Source organism: Panthera pardus, unplaced genomic scaffold (genome assembly GCF_024362965.1).
Source record: "Panthera pardus isolate Hobbes unplaced genomic scaffold, ASM2436296v1 HiC_scaffold_15, whole genome shotgun sequence".
NCBI classification, from domain to species: domain Eukaryota; kingdom Metazoa; phylum Chordata; class Mammalia; order Carnivora; family Felidae; genus Panthera; species Panthera pardus.
The window spans coordinates 15,670,378-15,690,219 of NW_026526710.1; the positions used below are offsets into that span (position 1 = coordinate 15,670,378).

The 19,842-nt window shown below is 40.9% G+C and overlaps 1 protein-coding gene across 1 annotated transcript in view; it reads right to left on the minus strand.

Annotated features, from left to right (window-relative positions):
- SFI1 (SFI1 centrin binding protein) overlaps positions 1 to 19,842 on the minus strand; it is a 105,337-nt gene that overhangs the window by 36,027 nt on the left and 49,468 nt on the right. Inside the window, 5 exon segments of the mRNA XM_019426763.2 lie at positions 13 to 83; positions 1,899 to 2,060; positions 3,424 to 3,580; positions 13,487 to 13,589; positions 15,861 to 15,978. Of these exon segments, the coding sequence (XP_019282308.2) occupies positions 13 to 83; positions 1,899 to 2,060; positions 3,424 to 3,580; positions 13,487 to 13,589; positions 15,861 to 15,978 (611 nt within the window).

A 19,842-nucleotide genomic window follows, 5' to 3' on the forward strand; every position in this document is an offset into this window, starting at 1 on the left:
CCGTGTTCTCACCAGCAAGCTGTGTCTGCTGTGATCTTCTGCCGCCTTCCACTGGGCCGCTTCTTCAGTGCACAGCAGCACATCCGCCAGGGAGTTAAGGCCTTTCATCTCAAAAGTGTTCCCACCCCAGCACACTGCAACCCAGTGACCCATCGGGAGGGTCCTGGGTTGAGGGAAAATAGGCATGCCAGGTGGCCTACGTCCACCTCTGCCTCCTCCTGATGATCCCAGGAAGAGGAGGAGGCAAAGGGAAACTGTGTGAGTTGCTTATCAAACAGTTGGCCTTGCCTTTCTCCCTTCTGATGCCCATTTGATGACAGGCAAGAACAGTTGAGATAAATTGCCACGAATTACAGTAAACATTTGCAAGTAACCTTATCTAAAGCTCTCCTGTCTTCCTGCATCCTTTGTTTTGGCACCAAAACCCCAGTCAGATGTTTCAGCTAAAAACCTTGGAGTTATTTTCAAACCTTGTCCTCCCACTCTCTCCATCTACTGGGCTGCCAAGTCCATCTGGTCTCCTCTGAAATCTCTCCTGCTTTTCTGTTCCCACTCCTGATGCCCTGCAGTGCATCTGACTTGCTCCTCACACAGACTGGCGAGAGTCTCATGTAACTGCTCTCCTCGTGCCAGCTTTGCCCTGTAATCCAGACCTCTCAAGTACAAACCTGCTCCATCACTTCTTAAACACCTCCAGAGGATCCCCAGCGCCATCAGGAGAAAGCCCAAATTCCTGACCACTGCATCCAGGGCTCTACAAGCTGTTCCCTAGCCTGCATCTACCTGTACTGCCCAACAGCCATCCACACCCCCACAGCTCTGTAACAGATCCCTGTCACTGCCCTTGGATCTTTTCTTCATCTATGTGTAAACACCATTCCTTCCACCTGAAACACTCTTCCCGACTTTGCTAGGTGATCCTTGAGGACAAAGTCAGCTCAAGCCCCACCTCCTTGACTGAATCTGCACATCTGGGCACATACTGTAATGAGGGCAGTGATTATGGACATGTGCACAGGAGTCAAAGCACCGGAGTCAAATGCCTGGGTTAAAAGCTCCTGGCTCTGCCCAATGATATGCTGTGACTTTGACAATAATTGAGCCCCCTTGAATCTCGGTTTCCTTATCTATAAAATGGAAATACTGACATCTACTCCACAGGGTTGCTATGAGGGTTAAACAGATAATGCATAGTCTGTACATGGTAAAGCACAATAAATGGAAACTATGATCATAATGTTAGGGCTGCCAAGAAACACACAGCCATGGCTATTTCCACCACCTAGTGGGTAAAGAAAAGCAATGAAATGGCAACATAAAATTCAGGATAGTGGGATTACCACTGAGGGGGAGGAAAGGGAATACAATCAAGGATGAACAGTGTTAGCAAATCGGCAGGGTTCTAATTTTTTTTAAATTTTTTCATGTTTTTTTATTATTTATTTTTGAGAGAGAGAGAAAGAGAGAGAGACAGACCACGAGTGGGGGAAGGGCAGAGAGAGACGGAGACACAGAATCCAAAGCAGGCTCCAGGCTGTCAGCACAGAGTCTGATGTGGGGCTCGAACTCACGAACCGTGAGATCATGACCTGAGCCGAAGTTGGACAATTAACTGACCGAGCCACCCAGGCGCCCCAGCAAGGTTCTAATTTTTGAGTTGGGTAGTGGGTACATAAGTATTTTAATACCATTCATTAAACTGTTAATGTGTACTACACATACTCTTTTGTAAGCACATGTCCAGTGAAAAATTTTTTAAAAAGAAAACAGAGATCAGGACCACCTTATATTGTCAGTAATTGTTTTCCAAATATCTCCTGCCCTTTGTCTCAAAGGCTGCTGAGCTCATGATGCCCTGGCTGTGGTGATGGATAGGGCTGGGTGACTGAAAAGGATACAGTGTTTCCAATGAGTAAAGGCCCGCCGCATTGCCATCTTCCTGGCCAGCCCTTCCACGCGTGCGTGCACAGCATACAAACTCTCCTTCCGTTCCCAGGCCCACTGCCAATCACAGAAGTGTGTCTGGAGCACAGTGACCCGGTGGAATCGCTCAGCCATGTCTGCAACAAAGAAAGTAACTACGTGCTGCCCCCTGCAAGGTTGAGAGATGAGCTGGAAGCATCTTTAAGATAAGCTGCACCCTACTACTGGCAGACAGCAGGGATTCGAGGATGTTCTTACAAAGAATTCTAAAATAAAAGTTTTTTTAGGCAGGGGAGGGTAATTTGGAAGCCCTTAGCTACACTTCTTCTCTCCAAGGAAAGAGAAAAGGTCTGTAATTTTAGGGAGGAGGATGTTACAAAATCAGTTCTATTAAAGAGTTGAGGCTTCCACTTAACTACTGATGACCAGGAATGGTGGCGGCTGCTTTCAAAGAAGACTCTTTCACATTTGCCTCTTTACTGATGTCTCCTGGGTGGGACTTCAGGGATTGACTCAATGACACAACTTGGTCACCACGCTGGCAAAGGTGTTTTTCGAGCTTTTAGCCAGACTGATCCTGGCTGCCAGTCACCTGCTTTTAATACTAATTAGCTAATGGCCTGATGAACTGAAGTCCAGGAAGTGGAAGGCAATTGGTCCTGGAATTCAAATGCTGTAAAGAGAGGCACATTAGTCAGTGCCTAAATAACAGTTTATCATGCTAAATAGCTTCGTGCCTTCACCTTCCAGGCTTGGGCAACCAGACAGTGGGTCTCCTTCATTATCCTCAGACAGACACATTCAAACTCTCCCAAAAGGCAGTTGCTGGCCTGGCAGCCCAGGAGGGAGGCCTGGGTGAAAGCCAGCCCTGTCTAGCACGCTGCTTGATTCACTTCTGTGTGGGCTCCAGAAACCAAAGTACAGAAAGTACCAACGATCATGGTCAGTGTGTTATTACTTCTGAACTCTAATTGGGAAACTAAACCATGAGAATAGTGGTTAAAAAAACCCTCAATATCCTAAATCACATGGGTTGCATAATTGGGGAGAAGTAGAAACAATCCAAATATCTATAGATACAAGAGTGGCTAAATAGATTAAGGTAAGCCATCCTACAAAATGCAGACAATCATTAAAAAAATAGCATTTATGAAGAATATTGAAAGACATAGGAAAATGTTTAGTTGTGTAGAAAAAGATACAAAGTTGTATGTATCCTATTAATCATAAATAATCACAGTATTTATGTAATAATTAAACCCTGTTGAAAAAAAAATATTTTTAGTGGAAAAGGCCAGAAGGAAATAACTTAAATGTGAATTGAAGATGATGTATGTTCCTCCTCAATCTCTTTTTTCCAAAATTTGTGGCATAATGTGGTTATCTCTATTTTTTTTTTCCTTTGGTTATATCTCTCCTAATAAAGAGCAGCACCACTGGCAGAAGACTGTAAATTGTGACATGATCCTCTGTCTCTGGAGCCTGGGACTTCCTGCTCACCCTTCTGCTGTCTCTTCACTCTGCGGACCTGCAGGTATCCAAGCCAGGCCTTCAGGGATTTCCACTTTTGCCAATGCTGATGGTGTTTCACTGCGGAGACCATCTTCTGTCTCTCCTTCTGGACATACAGGAGCTGTTCCCGCCACTGTGACCAAGCCTGAAAACCAGAGAAAAGGCAACAATCACAGGAGAGGCAGGAAAACAGAGGTGAAGTACTGGTGAGGGAAAAGAGAAACTGAGATACAAAGCTAAAACTAGAAACAAGGAAGTAACAACTCCCAAGCAGGATCACGAGCTATAGAAATTTGCAGTGAAAGGCTCTTTAAGAAGGACATTCTACTTCCAGAAAGTAATTTATTTTCTGGATTAAGAACAAGGAGGGGTGCCCGGGTGGCTCAGTGGGTTAAGGGTCCGACTATGGCTCAGGTCATGATCTCACAGTTGTGGGTTCGAGCCCCATGTCAGTCTCTGTGCTGACAGCTCAGAATCAGAACCTGAAGCCTGGTTCAGATTCTGTGTCTCCCTCTCTCTCTGCCCCTCCCCCACTCATGCTCTGTCTCTGTCTCTCTCTCAAAAATAAATAAACATTAAAAAATTTTTTTTTAAAAGAACAACAAGGAAAAAGAGGAATATAATAAAATCAACGAACAGACAAGAAGCTGTGACAATCCAAGGGGTGATATATTTAATTCAGATTTGGGATAGACGAGGGTCTGCCTTTCTCTCCCAAGTGGGAGGAAGCCTATCGTCTCAGGCACATTAGTTTCTGGGAAGTGTGACCTGCAGAAGTTGAGGGTCTACAAAAGGATTCCCTCAAGACTATCCATAATTGTGCACCCTTAGCAAAGTCTTCATGTGTGCCTAGCTATATGCATGCCCTAGTTTGAAGATGACAGTCTCAGATGACAACTTCATACCTTCTTTTCTTAAACCTGTAACACCTATTCTCCTTTCCTTCCTCTCAGCTGAATACCATTCTTCCTATTTCACCAAGAAAATAAAAGCTATCAAAAGAGAATTTTCTCAAGCTTCTCTCACATCTACCTACCCACCTACCCACAGGCTCTGCCTTCTCTCTGGCTACTCTGAATAAAGTATCCATACTCCCTTCCATCAGAAGTTCACCCCTGACTATGGATACATCCCATGTCTCTCACCTTCTCAGGTTCATTACTGGCAATTTCTCCCCCTTCTGCATCATTGGTTTTCACCCTCTACTAGGTTTTTAAAATCAGCGTATGAATGTGCTATTATTTCTCCAATCCTAAAACACAAATCCTTTCAGGGATATGACAACCGAAAACAACAGATGACCTCTGATTGGACCCTGGACCTGACACTAAAATAGCAATAATCTACGGTTTAAATATGAATTGTATTGTAGATATTACCATATTAATATTGAATGTCTTAGATATGATAATGATATTGTGATTATATAGAAGAACATCTTTGTAGGAGATAGAAGCTGAAATATTTAGGGTAAACTTTTATGTCTGCAACTTTAAGCGACTCAGAAAATATAAAGAAATATATTGATATACTTAGAGAAAGCAAATGTAGGAAGATGTTAGCAATAGGATAAACCAGTGAAGAGAATATAGTATCTGTCATTTGGTGTTTGTCAAAAATAAAAAGCTGTGGGGAAAAGATTACTGTCACAAAAAACACTACCCGGAAGGAATAAATCAGATTCCTAAGCAAACCACCACTTTGCCATCCAGCTAACACTGGAGTTCTTTTCTTTCCAAACTCCTCAAAAGAAGGGTCTATTTTCTAATTTCTCTTCTCCCAGGAAGGCCTTCATGAATCCTCTCCCCATCAGGCTCACTGAAACTGCTCTTACCAAGAGCATCAATGATCTCCGCGTTGCTCAATCCAAAGGTCAAATTCCACTCCTCACCTTCCCTGGCCTGCCAGAAGCATCTGACATGGCCAATCAGGCCTGCAGATTCTCCAGGCTACCTTCGCCTTTATTCCTCCCAGGCTCAGTCCTGGGACTAATCGCCCTCCCCCCACGACCCCCCAAGCTATACTCACTCCCTTTGTCCTTTGATGCAGTTTCATGACTAAATACCAACTGCATGCCAAGAACTCCCAAATTTACATCTCAGGTCTGGACCTGCCCTCCATACTCCACATATATTCAACTGCTTCCTTCACATTTCCTTGAGGATGTTCAAAAGGCCTATAATATAGGCTGAAGACACAAAGCTCAGAATGGAGCTAACTCCCCTCCATCTTCCCCATTTTAGTAAATGGCAACTCCACTGTTCCGGTTACTTAGGCCAGAAACCTAGGAGTCACCTTGGACTCTTTCTCTGAAGCTTTACGTCTTAACCATCTGTTAGCGAGTCTTGTCAGCATTACCTTCAAGGTATACCCAGAATCCAACACCATCTTGCTATCCTCCTTGTCTAGAATCCCACCTGGGATTTTGTAATAGCTTCTTAACTGCTCTTCCTGCTTTCATTCTTGATCTTTTATGGTCTATTCTTAACACAACAGCTGAAACCAGGGATGCAAGCCTCCCTGGAACCCACAATTTAGACATATGGCTTCTAGCTGCCTCTGACCAGAGTCACGTAGCCCCTACTTATTATTTAAAAAAACCTGTAAAGATGCCTCAGGGAGTAACATAAACTTGCCTCTCAACAACTCTGTGGGATGCTGTTCTGCCTGAGATAACAAAAACAATGTGCTGTGTTTGCCAGAAAAAAAAAAATAATTTGCAGCTTAGTGATAGTCACAGGATGTAGAACTTTTGCCTTTGTACTCTAGAGATGACATCGCTAATGCAATCCCTAAGAATGTTTTGCAGTTCCAGGCCCATAATGCAGAACGACCGCATCCCTGAAGCAGAACGACCATCTCACTACAATCACACTGAAACCAGACTGGGAGATGCCAAAAGGGACAAGATGATCAAGGAAGGAAATGTGATAGCTGACCTAACTCTAATCAAGTGTGATCCAAGACCCTGAAACCCTTACCCTGAATTTTCACCCTTTAAAAACCCCTGCTTGTAAAGCCATTAGAGAGTTTGGGACTTTTGTTTCATTTATTTATTTTTAATGTTTATTTTTGAGAGAGAGCGAGCAAGTGAGCACAGGCAGGGGAGGGTCAGAGAGAGGGGGGACAGAGGATCCAAAGTGGGCTCTGCACGGACGGCAGAGAGCCCAGAGAGCTGAAGTCGGATGCTTAACCAACTGAGCCACTCAGGTGCCCAAAACAGTTTGGGACTTTTGAACATTACCTTCTCGTTCTCCTGGGTGGTGCCACACTAATAAGTAGCCTATCTTTCTTCACAGCAAAAGTTTGGTATCAGTTTTTATTGGCTTGCCGTGCATTGGATGGATGAACACTTGCGTGGTTTGGTTACATAGCCAGAGCGATCCTTTTTGGTTTATTTTGGTTATGTCACTTAAATCTCTCCTTTTTATGGGACAGTTTTCTTTCCTGCCTCTTTTCCTCTTTCATGCAACCAATTTTTCAGAGACACTAAACATGTCCCACATTTTAGATTTGGCTGATTGTCTCAGCAAGGGTCTTTGACTTTTCTCCTTGATCCCTATATTTCCTGGGAACTGATAGTTAGATTCATGTTAGACTTGGTTGGAGTCATGTTCAAATTTTTAGGCAAGAACATTTCTCAAGTGGTGCTGGGGCCTCCCACTACCTCGCATCATGAGGCACGTCATGGCTGGCTGCCCCAGTTTTAGCCATGTCAAGACTGTCAGTGGCTTCGGATGAAGTTAGCCTGATCCCTCCATTACTTTTCCTCATGGTCTTCTCAGTCAGTGGTTGCTGCTTAGATCCATTTTCTCATTAGGGGTGGCAAAACTGATTTTCTGATTCTAGTAATCCTTCTGCATCTACTAACTGGAATTTTGTAAAGAGGCCTACCCTCTGGTTTTGCAAAGATATAGTTTATACAGGAAAGGCAGGGAAAATGCTTGATTTTTTGTTTTCATTAATTTAATTTTTTTTTTTTTTTTTTTGAGAGAGAGAGAATGAATATATCCCAAGCAGGCTCCATGCCCAGTGCTCGGCCTAACATGGGACTCACTCATGATCTGAGTTGAAATCAAGACTCGGATGCTTAACCAACTGAGCCACCTAGGCTTTCATTAATTTTCTAATTGAGTAAATGCTCTAACAACCCAAATATGTGACCAGTGAGTTCCTCCTCCCCCATTATACATGCATGGATTTTTATATATTTGATGTGTTTTCATTCACTGCAGTCATTACTTTCTGAGGTCCCAATTGTTCTATCGTAAGTCTATGAGTCTTTTGGCTGAGTTCTGACACAATTCCATTAGCCTTTGCTAATTTCCTCACTTTCCAGCAGAATATATCCTGGGCTTATGATGTCCATATCCTGCTCTAGACCTGGAATCAGCCATTTCTCCAAAAAGCCTCAGTTCCTTTCAGCCAGGACATAACAGAGACCATAACTTGGGCACTGGGAATGCTAAATGCCGTACATTCTCGCTACTCATTGCTTCTAATTTTTCAGTAAATAGAATTAGAAATACATTTTTTAAGGTTAAAAAACATCTTAAGTCCATATTGATATTTACATTTCCAATCTCAGATGACAGGGCTTTTTATTTAATTTCTTTTATATTTGTAATCTTTTCTTTTAAAGTGAAAATCATGATTCCCAATGCCACTGCCATAGTCATTTGCTCTATTTCACAATGTAGCTATAATAGTTTCTAAACCTGCCATGAACAATAAGACTACTGAATGCGGGTTTTGGATTTCCTAGAAGTTCTTTGTGTCCTTAGAATGCATCCCACTAGGGATGAACAGTCAAAATATTCTATTTTAAAGTTATTTGAAGTAATTATTTTCTCTGTATAGTCATGGCTACAAATTTAAGTTTGTTTTGGTGTGCCTCAAAATTCTAGGGATTGTTTTTTTTTCCTTTTTGATTCACTTGAGTGGTTTTTTTTAATTATATAAAATATCTACACGGTTCAAAGTTAAAATTGTATAAAAAAGTGAAATCACAGAAATATTTTGTTTCCACGTTATTCCCTGCGACCCCCTACGGGTAACCACTTTTTGTTAGTTTTGGGCTTATTTTTCCCTTAGTTCTTCTCAAAAATATAAACACACGTGTGTACACACACACACACATACACACACACACCTCTCTTTCTTCCCAAAAGGCAGCACATGATGAACCAAAGGGATCCCATTAAGAAGTAAGTGTGATCATATCACCCTCGCTCAAAGCCAGCAGCTTCTTACCTCCACTGGAATAAGAACCAAAGCCTTCATGGGTGTAGCCTGCAAGACCTAACCTACAGTCTCTGCCTCCTTATGTACTTCATGACCTAATCCTTCCTACTCTCCCTCTCATGCTCATCAACATATCACAAGACGGATCAAGTTCATGGACGGGATGACTCAGTATCATAAACATGACAATTTTCCCCAATCTAATGTAAAAAGTCAGTGCGTTATAGTAAAAATCCTAGTAGGCTTAGAGGTGGAACTTGACAGTTGATCCTAAAATTAGTAAGAAAGAGTAAAAAGAATAGGTAAGGTGATTTTACAAAGATCGAGAATAAAACAGGTCATCCTTTTTCATGTATAAAGACTTAAGAGATAGCTCGTAAAAGTAGAAACAGTAATAAACAGCTAACACTTACTGAGCTTTCCATATTCTAGGTATTGCTCTAAGCCTAGTACATGTATCATCACACTTAATCTTCAACAAACCTATGAGGTAGGCACTATTATTATCTACTTACAGATAAAAAAATCTAAGGTACAGGGACGGTAGGTAACTCATTAAAAGGTACAAAGCAAATAGGTGATTGAGGTAGAAACCTAGGTAGTCTTTCTTACCTGCTTTATTCAATCACAATTAATAGTGTGGTATTGGCTCAGAGAGAGAAATACAGACCAATGGAATGAAGAGCCCAGAACAGACCCATGAATAACTGGGACTTTATAGTGAAAGTAGATTAATAATCATATAAAAAAAGATAAAGGACAGGGGCACCTAGGTGGCTTAGTCAGTTAAGCACCTGACTCTTGATTTTGGTTCAGGTCATGATCTCACAATTTGTGAGATCAAGCCCCACGCAGAGCCTGCTTGGGAGTCTCTCTCTCTCCCTCTCTCTCTCTCTGCCCCTCCCTGCCTCAAAATAAATAAGTAAACTTAAAAAAAAAAAAAAAAAGATAAAGGATGGATGAATCAGCAAATAGTGCTGCAGCAATTAATTATCCATATGGAAAATGACAAATTAAGACCCTTTTCACACAATTTATAAAATTAAACCCAAAATATATTAAAGACCAACCCATAAGATACAAGAATAAATTAGGCTAGGGTGAAATTAATAATATCTGTATGGAAAAAAAGGCATCATAGGCAAAGCAAAAAAAAATTTTTAAAAAGCTGGAAAAAAGTACGTGTAAAGTATATAACACTCAAAAGATTAGCTTTTGGTTTTTATTGTTTTAAATTTATTTATTTATTCCTGAGGGGGGAGGGAGAAAGAAGATGAGAGGGAGGGAGACAGAGAGAGACAGAGAGAGACAGAGAGAGAGAGAGAGAGAATATGAATGAATGAACCCCAAGCAGACTCCACACTGTCAGCACAGAGCCTGACGCGGGGCTCAAACTCACAAATCGTGAGATCATGACCTGAGCCGAAATCAAGAGTCAGACATTTAACCAACTGAGCCACCCAGGCACCCCTAACAGTCAAAAGATTAGTAAGCAGAATCTAAAACAATGTCCACAAATCAGTATTTTAAAAAAAAGGGGGGTGGTGCCTGGGTGGCTTAGTCGGTTAAGCATCAGACTTCGGCTTAGGTCATGATCTCACAGCTCATGAGTTTGAGCCCCGCGTTGAGCAGCCTGGAGCCTGCTTAGGATTCTGTGTCTCCCTCTCTCTCTGTCCCTCCTCTGCTCATGCTCTATCTATCTCCTTCTCTCTCTCTTAAAAATAAACATTAAAAAATTAAAAAAACAAAAAAGGTCAAATAACCCAACATAATAAAGAGTGAGGAATGTAAACAAGCTCAAAAGCAGAAACCCAAATGCAAACAAGCATCTGAAAAGATGCTGGGCCTCACCAGGAATCAGTGAAACACAAATTAAAGCAACAGTGAATTACTGTTCCATACCTATCAAATTGGTGAAGATGACCAAGTCTGGCAATGCACAGTGCTAAGGAGGCAGAAAGAAATGAGAACTGAAACGTTAGCACTTAAATTGGCACAACACTGGGCAATCCTTAATAAGGACAGAGAGATGAATACCCAATGAACCAACAAGGTCATTTCCAGGAACCAGAATACAGAATCTCTCAGACTCTTGCACAAGAATATATGTTTAAAAATGCTCTCTGCAGAACCATTTGTAATTGAAAATATGTAGAAGTAATCAATAGTCCATCATTAGCATAAATACTGACTACTATTGAAGCAGATAAACTGCACCTTATTCATACAATGGCATAGTGTACGGTTAATAGATCTCTACATACCTACAAGGATACACCTCAAAAATATACTGTTGCATAAAAAAGGCAAGCTGCATAGTAATGCCCAGTATGACACCATTCATCAATTTCCTAACTACACAAAACCAGAACATTTCTTCTTTGTGGTATGTATGCACACATTTCTACAAGTGAAAAAGAACACAAGGGAATGATAACCTTGTATCAGTGCAGGGGACATCTCTGAGGATGGATGGTGGCAGAATGGAGGAAGAGCAGGGCTTGAGCAGTGTTTGAACAAGTATGGAAAATGCGAACACCTTCTAAATCTGGGTAGTGGTTACTTGGGTATCCGCTCATGTTTTTATAAAGGTTTTATATTCAGTGTTTCTATGTTTGAGGTACACAAATTGATAAAAAATTTTTTTTTAATTTCACATATCTCATGATGTCTATGCTGCCTAGTTCAGAGATGTCATGAGGCTTAAAAGAAATGACTTAAGTATAAATTCTTGGTAAACCATATGGTACTTACTAGACATAATGCACTATTACTCATAATCTGCATAATAAAATCTGGTCTTAGAGTTTCACACAGCTTTTGGTCCGTATCAATATCTTTTTTTTTAAGTTCATTTATTTATTTAGAAAGAGAGAATCCCAAGCAGGCTGTACAGTATCAGTGCAGAGCCTGTTAAACTGTGGAATCATGACCCAAACTGAAATCAAGAGTTAGATGCTCAACTGACTGAGCTACCCAGACACCCTGTGCCCCGTATATACTAATATGATCTTGATGATTCATAATTTTCACTGAATTTGACTCTGAATAACCTTGGGTTGTTTTAAATTTTTTTTTTTAACGTTTTATTTATTTTTGAGACAGAGAGAGACAGAGCATGAACGGGGGAGGGGCAGAGAGAGAGGGAGACACAGAATCGGAAGCAGGCTCCAGGCTCTGGGCCATCAGCCCAGAGCCTGACACGGGGCTCGAACTCACGGACCGCGAGATCGCGACCTGAGCTGAAGTCAGACGCTCAACCAACTGAGCCACCCAGGTGCCCCGACCTTGGGTTGTTTTATACATTAAATCCAACCACTAACCATGAAAACCTGCTCTCACTAAAACTATTCAGTCAAATCTGTCGTTGCAAGCTTTGAAGACAACAATCAAAAGGGAATTCTGAAGTGTTCTGAGCAATAGCACCAGCAGAATGGGTTTATAGGCTCTCGGAGTGGCTCTTTAGGAGAAAGGTGAGAGGAGGAGAGACAGAGAGTGAGGGACACAGAGGCTCTGTGCTGTCAGCACAGAGCCCGACATGGGGTTCAAACTCACGATCCAAGAGATCATGACCTGGGCCGAAGTTGGACACTTAACCAACTGAGCCAACCAGGTGCCCTGAGCAAATTTTTTCTTCCAAGTCAATTAATAACTATTTTAGACTTGCATGGCACACAGTCTCTGTGGGAACTACTCAACTCTGCCCTTGTAGCCTGAAAGCAACCTTGGACAATGCAGGTGTAACTGCATCCCAATAAAACTTTATTTACAACAGACTGTAGGCCAAATATGACATGTGGGCCACTCTGTGGACCCCTGACCTAGATGATTGTATATGCTATTTGCATGTGATTTCCATATACTGCACACCTTTGCACTGACGATGCAACATGTTGTCAGATTAAAAAGAGATTTACTCCTATATATAGTAAAGGTCACTTCTTTTTATTCCCTATTCCCTGTTCTATTCTCTATAACTGACATGGAGGCCCTAGAAGTACTCAGCAGACCAAAGAACTGAGAGAAACTCAGAGTCTATCAAAGGTCATAAGAAAGCTTCACCACAGCATAGTCTTAGTACAGATGTTAGGCCTTTATTACTGGCCAAAAGCTAGTGGCATCCTCAAAAGAAACCTCAATATAAGCAAAATTGTATTTAGAAGTCAGGTTTTCTTTACAGTCTCAGTTTCTTTTCTGCCCTCATTATTTTCTAACTTGCTATAGGAAAACAGCAATAAAGAAATAAAGAATATACTGTTGTTTCTTTAATCATATTTGTAACTAATTCATAAATGCCTTTCCAGCTCCATGATTAGCAAATGCACCATACAAACCATTGGTAATCACATTTAAGCATATTTTTTAAATGTTTTTTATTTTATTTTTGAAAGAGGGAGAGAGTGCATGTGTGCCTGTGCACCTGAGTGGGAGGGTGGGGGTAGAGATGGAAGACAGGATTGAAGCAGCTCCAGGCTCCGTGCTGTCAGCACGTAGCCCGGTGTGCAGCTTGAACTCACCAACTACAAGATCATGACCTGAGCCAAAGTCGGATGTTTAACTGACTGAGCCACCCAGATGACCCTAGCATATTCCTAATAGCAGCCTCTATCCATTGAACCCAGCCTTCTATGTTGCTTCTGCCCTCCACCCCCGCCCACCGCCCCTGACCCCCTTAGCTGCAGAGAGGGCCTAGGAGAGAGGCAGCAGCATGATGGCCAGCCTTCTTGGGAATCCAACCCTGCCCTCTGTGGCTGTGGGTTTGACAACATGGACAGAAGACACCTATGCCAAAGTCTGCTGCACTCACCTGCAGCTGGAGGCTCAGGGCCCTGTGCTTCACAGCTGATGCATGGAGGGCATGGCCCACACGGACCCATCCCAGCTGCTGCCTCCAGTGGCTCCACCACACCCTGTCAAAGAACAAACCAAAGATGGAACCAGTCAAAAAAAAGCCACCCAGAAAAGAGAAGGTCAATGAGGGCTGGGCCTTGGACCCTCGTCTCAAGTCTCTATTCCCTCACTGTGCCATCTCGACTGACATCTGTTGGAGCCACTGCTGGAAAAAAAAAAAAAAAAAAAAAAAAAAAAAACGAGAAGCAGTCCTAGAACAGCTAAATTAGGGCTGGAAACTGATGGTTCCTAAGGTCAGCTCCAGTCTTAGAAACTCCAGACATGCTCTATTTGGAACCACACACGTTTAAAAATATGAATTATTGCCAACATAAAAAAAAAATCAGGAGATTTCACAAAACAAATTACAAAAAACATGGCTTTTAGATCTCCAGTCTTGGCGTCCTTTCTGCTTATTTTCTAATTAGCTGTAGGAAAACAGTAATGAGGAAATGAGAGTTTGCAACCTCTGCTTTTTACAGAGGCACTCACTTTGGTCACTCTAACCTAGCAAAATCTTTATGTCGCCCTAACCTGGGCCATGCTTAGCAGCATCACTCACTTCAAAATCTCAAGCTATCTTACATTACTACTTACCTTTATAAGCACTTAGGGGATTACAAGTTGCCTGAATTCAGTCCCAGCAGCCAGTACAGGACTAGGAACATTTTAAGCCCCGTAAATAAGTAAAATTATGTAAAAACATCCCCCATAGACTCTGATAGAAATGCACACTTATTAAGCATTCAAAAATATTTGCCAAATAAATTTTAAATAACTTAAAGAGGTTATTTAAAATAAAAAAGAAGTTTTAGGTGTACTGATGTTCTGGATACCATGCTAAATACTTCGGATGTCATCATATTTATCTCCCATGACAACCCTGAAAGACACTTCAAGGTGTACCTATTTCACAAATGAGGAAAGTGAAATGTGGAGGTGAAAGGACACAACTATACATGTGGGAACATGGATTTGAGCTCAAGTCAGTCTAGCTGCAAACCTTCTGCTCTTATCTATATCAGAGGGTCCACCTCTTTTGAGCTTTTAATATGCTGCCATTCAGGACACCTAAAGGACCAACCAGAGACAACATTCAGTGGGATCAGTCCCACTATAAAAGCAGCTCATTGTTATACATGTCTGGTTTTCAAAGTCAACTAACTCATGTCCCTCCAAGGTGTGGACAATGCTGATGAAATGCTGTATAGGGCAGTTACGAAAATGGGCTTTAGCATCAAAAAGATGGGTAGCTGAGCCCTATTTTACCAATTACAACTTATATGGGCTCGGGCAAATTACTCAACCTTTCTAAGACCCTTTGTGTTATCTTTTTTTTTTTTTTTTTAAGTTTATGTAGTTACTTTGAGAGAGAATGCAGGTGTGCACACAAGTGGAGAAAGAGAAGAGAGAGGGAGAGAGAGAATCCCAAGTAGGTTCCATGCTGTCAGTGCAGAGCCCGACGTGGAATTCAAACCCACAAACTGTGATATCATGACCTGAGCCAAAATCAAGAGTCGGACACTCAAATGACTGAGCCACCCAGGTGCCCTTGGACTCTGTGTATCTTAATATTTACAAAAACAGTACTTATTTTAGTTTATGGTGATGATGAAATGAGACTTTACATTAAAAAATTAACACACAAACAACAGTGTTTACTCAGACACAGTAAGTACTCAATTACTGTTACTGCTGATTATGTGAAAACCTGACAGTGTAGTTGAACAAGTTGTCAATAAATATTTATTTAAGGATCAACTATGTTTGAAACACTGTTTTAAGGTGGTTTTTTAAACAAAATTAATTTATTTTTGAGAAAGAGAAAGCATGGGTTGAGAGGGGGCAGAGAGAGAGGGAGAAAGAGAGAACCCCAAGCAATCTCCACACCACCAGCGTGGAGCCCAATGCAGGGCCCAAACCCTTGAACTGTGAGATCATGACCTGAGCTGAAGTCAGACACTTAACTGAATGAGCCACCCAGACACCCTGCAGTGGGTTTTTAGAAAAATGTTTTTTTTTATTCTGAGAAAGACAGAGAGCAAGCAAGGGAGGGGCAGAGAGAGAGGGAAAGAGAGAATCCCAAGCAGGCACCATGCTGTTAGTGCAGAGCCCAACAGGGGGCTGGATCTCACAAACGGTGAGATCATAACCTGAGCTGAAAAAATTGAGAGTCAGATGCTTAACCACCTGAGCCACCCAGGCACCCCTAAGGTGGGTATTTATGTGCATAATACAAAACAGAGGTCAAATGATAGCTGCTGATTTGCAGAGCAATTGAACACACTCACCATAAAATACTCCGCTGCCTAAACTCCAGGGCAGTGGTCTGCATCTGAAGTTTGGTTCTCCGAAAAACCACGTAGATCATCCAGGACTTCCAGGCCTGCCGCATCTTTTGCTTTGCATCTAGATGCATCAAAAAGATTTTCAAAAAGGAGTAGGGAAAGATAACAGAGTACTTCTGGGTTATAGAGAAGCTCATGGGCTCTCTGTATTCACCCTTCTTTTGAATATCTAAATTCATCCAGCCTTCAAGTGCCCCCTGGTGGAAAAGTTGTGAAAATCTACAAAATGAATAAAGACAAAAGGACAGGTGAAGAATGGCTATACAAGTGATGACATTTACAAACCACTTAAAGGAAAATAAATATACTACACTGTTCAGAAATCTTCTGTTTTAAACGATATTCTTTCTAGATGTATATTCTGTGATATTTACAGATGAAATAATGTGAATAACACAAAAAAGCTGAGAAGTGAGACTGGTATGAGTTGGTAACTGATGAAGCTGAGTGACAGGTACATGGAGGTTCATTATTTCATCTTCCAATTTTGTAGACATTTAAAACTTCCCACAGCATAAAGTTAAAGGAGAAAAAATTATGTTCTAAAACTTGCTGCTTGAAATAATAATTGTAAAGTAGAATAAGCAAGACAAAAGAAAATGATACTATCTGTATCTGCTTGGAAAACAGAATAAAAAGGACCAGTAGTGTTCCTGGAAGAAAGAGAATTTACTAAATACGGGAAGTGTAAAGGTCCATAGGTCTCCCTTTGAAGTAATGCCATTTTCATTATGAAAGCCATCACTAATGAAGTTAATTTCTGTTCTTTTCAGAACACAAAGGAGAAAACAAAATTATGTCAACGGTGTTCAAGACTTTCTCAAAATGTGGTAAGACAAGAGCTTTATTTCTATTTCATAGCAATTAACCAATCAAGTCAAAACACAGAGAATACAACATGTAGCTTCCTTAGGCCCCTCGGGCAATGCTGCTGTGGTTTAGAGTTTGGGTTCCTGAGTAAGACACACCAGGTGTGAATACTGAGCTTATCACTAGGCTGAGTAACATCATACAAGTTCCTCATCTATAAAATGGCGCCTTCTTTAAAGGTATGTTTGCCAAGGGTAAATGAGATCATCTATGAAAAGTGTCCCCAATAAATGCAAGCTGTTATTTTCCTGAGGGTGGTATACAAGAATCTGCATTAATGGTCTCTGCCATGATTCTAGACAATTTAGAGAACCACACTTCCCAAAGGCCTAAAAGTACTTGTTACTTTTTTACTTAACAGTATGAGAGTGAAAAGATACTCCCTGAGGTCTGTGGGCATAGCCTGAGACAACTGTCATAGGTCAGAAACAACTCTTTTTATCTGAAGAATTCAAGTGACTTTTCTTTCTACCCCATAATATAGCTGTATTCATTATAACTTTAAATAATAATATGAGACAGAAGAATGCACATTCCTCAAAGATAGAATATTCACAATACAAAGCATGTTCTGAAACAAAATAAAACAAATCTGAACAAATGTAACAGAACTGAAGTCATACTAAGTTCTCTGATCATAATGGAGTAAATTAGAACATCAATAAAGATATTTTGAATATTTCTTTATATTTTTCATTTTATTTAAATCCAAGTTAGTTAACATATAGTGTAATAATGTTTGCAGGAACAGAATTTGGTGATTCATCACTTACATCACTTACATACATACATGTATTTATTTATATAATTTATTGTCAAACTGGCTTACATACAACAGCCAGTGCTCATCCCAACAAGTGCCCTCCTTAATGTCCATCACCCATTTAGCCCATCCCCCTACCCAACACCCCTCCAGCAACCCTCAGTTTATTCTCTGTATTTAAGAGTCTCTTATTGGGGGGCCTGGGTGGCTCAGTTGGTTAAGTGTCTAACTCATGATCTCACAGTTCATGGGTTCAAGCCCTGCTTTGTCAGTGTTGAGCCTGCTTGGGATTCTCTCTCTCCTCTGCCCCTCCCCCCACCCATTTTCTCTCTCTCTCTCTCTCTCTCTCTCTCTCTCTCCTCTTCCCTCCCTCCCCCTCCCTCTCTCCAAATAAACAAGTAAACCTAAAAAAATGTTTTTTTAAAAAAGAGTCTCTTACGGTTTGCCCCCCTGTTTTTGTCTTATTTTCCCTTCCCTTCCCCTATGTTCATTTGTTTGTTTCTTAAATTCCACATATGAGTGAAATCATATATTTGTCTGACTTATTTCACTCAGCACAATACATTCTAGTTCCATCCACGTTGTTGCAAATGGCAAGATTTCATTCTTTTTGATCACTAATGTTCCACTGTATAAAATATACCACATCGTCTTTATTCATTCATCCATCAGTGTACATTTGGGCTCTTTCCATACTCAGGCTACTATTAATAGTACTGATATAAACATTGGGGTGCATGTACCCCTTCAAATCAGCATTTTCAAATCAGTATCCTTCAGATAAATACCTAGGTAGTGTAATTGCTGAATCACAGGGTAGCTCTATTTTTGATTTTTTGAGGAACCTCCATACTGTTTTCCAAAGTGGCTGCACCAGTTTGCATTCCCACCAACAGTGCCAAAGTGTTCCCCTTTCTCTGCATCCTCGCCAACATTTGTTGTTTCCAGAGTTGTTAATTTTAGCCACTCTGATAGGTATGAGGTATTTATCTCATTGTGGTTTTGATTTGTATTTCCCTGATGATGAGTGATGTTGAGCATCTTTTCATGTGTCTGTTAGCCATCTGGATGTCTTCTTTGGAAAAGTGTTCATGTCTTTTGCCCATTTCTTCCCTGGATTATTTGGTTTTCGGGGTGTTGAGTTTGAGAAGTTCTTTATAGATTGCGAATACTTACCCTTTATCCGATATTTCATTTGCAAATATCTTCTCCCATTCTGTTGGTTGCCTGTTAGTTATGTGGACTGTTTCTTTCACTGTGTAGAAGCTTTTTATCTTGATGAGGTCCCAATAGTTCATTTTTGCTTTTGTTTCCCTTGCCTCTGGAGCTATGTCTAGTAAAAAGTTGCGGTGGACGAGGTCAAAGAGGTTGTTGCCTGTGTTCTCCTCTAGGATTTTCATGGTTTCCTGTGTTTCATTTTGGTCTTTCATCCATTTTGAGTTTATTTTTATGTATGGTGTAAAAAAGTGGTCCAGGTTCATTCTTCTGCATGTCACTCCAGTTTTCCCAACACCATTTGCTAAGGAGACTGTCTTTCTTCCATTGGATATTCTTTCCTGCTTTGTCAAAGATTAGTTTCCCATACATTTGTGGGTCCATTTCTGGGTTCTCTATTCTGTTCTACTGACCTATATGTCTGTTTTTGTGCCAGTACCATACTGTCTTGATGATAACAGCTTTGTAATATAGCATGAAGTCTGGAATTGTGATGCCTCCAGCTTTGGTTTTCTTTTTCATCATTATTTTGGCTATTTGGGGTCTTTTCTGGTTCCATAAAAATTTTAGGATTGTTTGTTCTAGCTCTGTGAAGAATACTGGTGTTATTTTGCTAGGGATTGCATTGAATGTGTAGAGTGTTTTGGGTAGCGTAGGTACTTTAACAATAACTGTTCTTCTAATCCATGAGCATGGAATGTTTTTCCATTTCTTTGTGTCTTCTTCAACTTCTTAAGCTTTCTATAGTTTTTAGCATACAGATCTTTTACCTCTTTGGTTAGGTTCACTCCTAGGTATTTTATGGGTTTTGGTGCAATTGTAAATAGAATCGATTCCTTGATTTCTCTTTCTGCTGCTTCATTATTGGCATATAGAAATGCAACTGATTTCTGTATGTTGATTTTATACTCTGTGACTTTGCTGAACTCGTGTATCAGTTCTAGGAGTTTTCTGGTGGAGTCTTTTGGGTTTTCCACATAGAGTATCATGTCATCTGCAAGAGTGCAAGTTTGACTTCTTCCTTGCCAATTTGGATGCCTTTTATTTCTTTGTGTTGTCTGATTGTTGAGGCTAGGA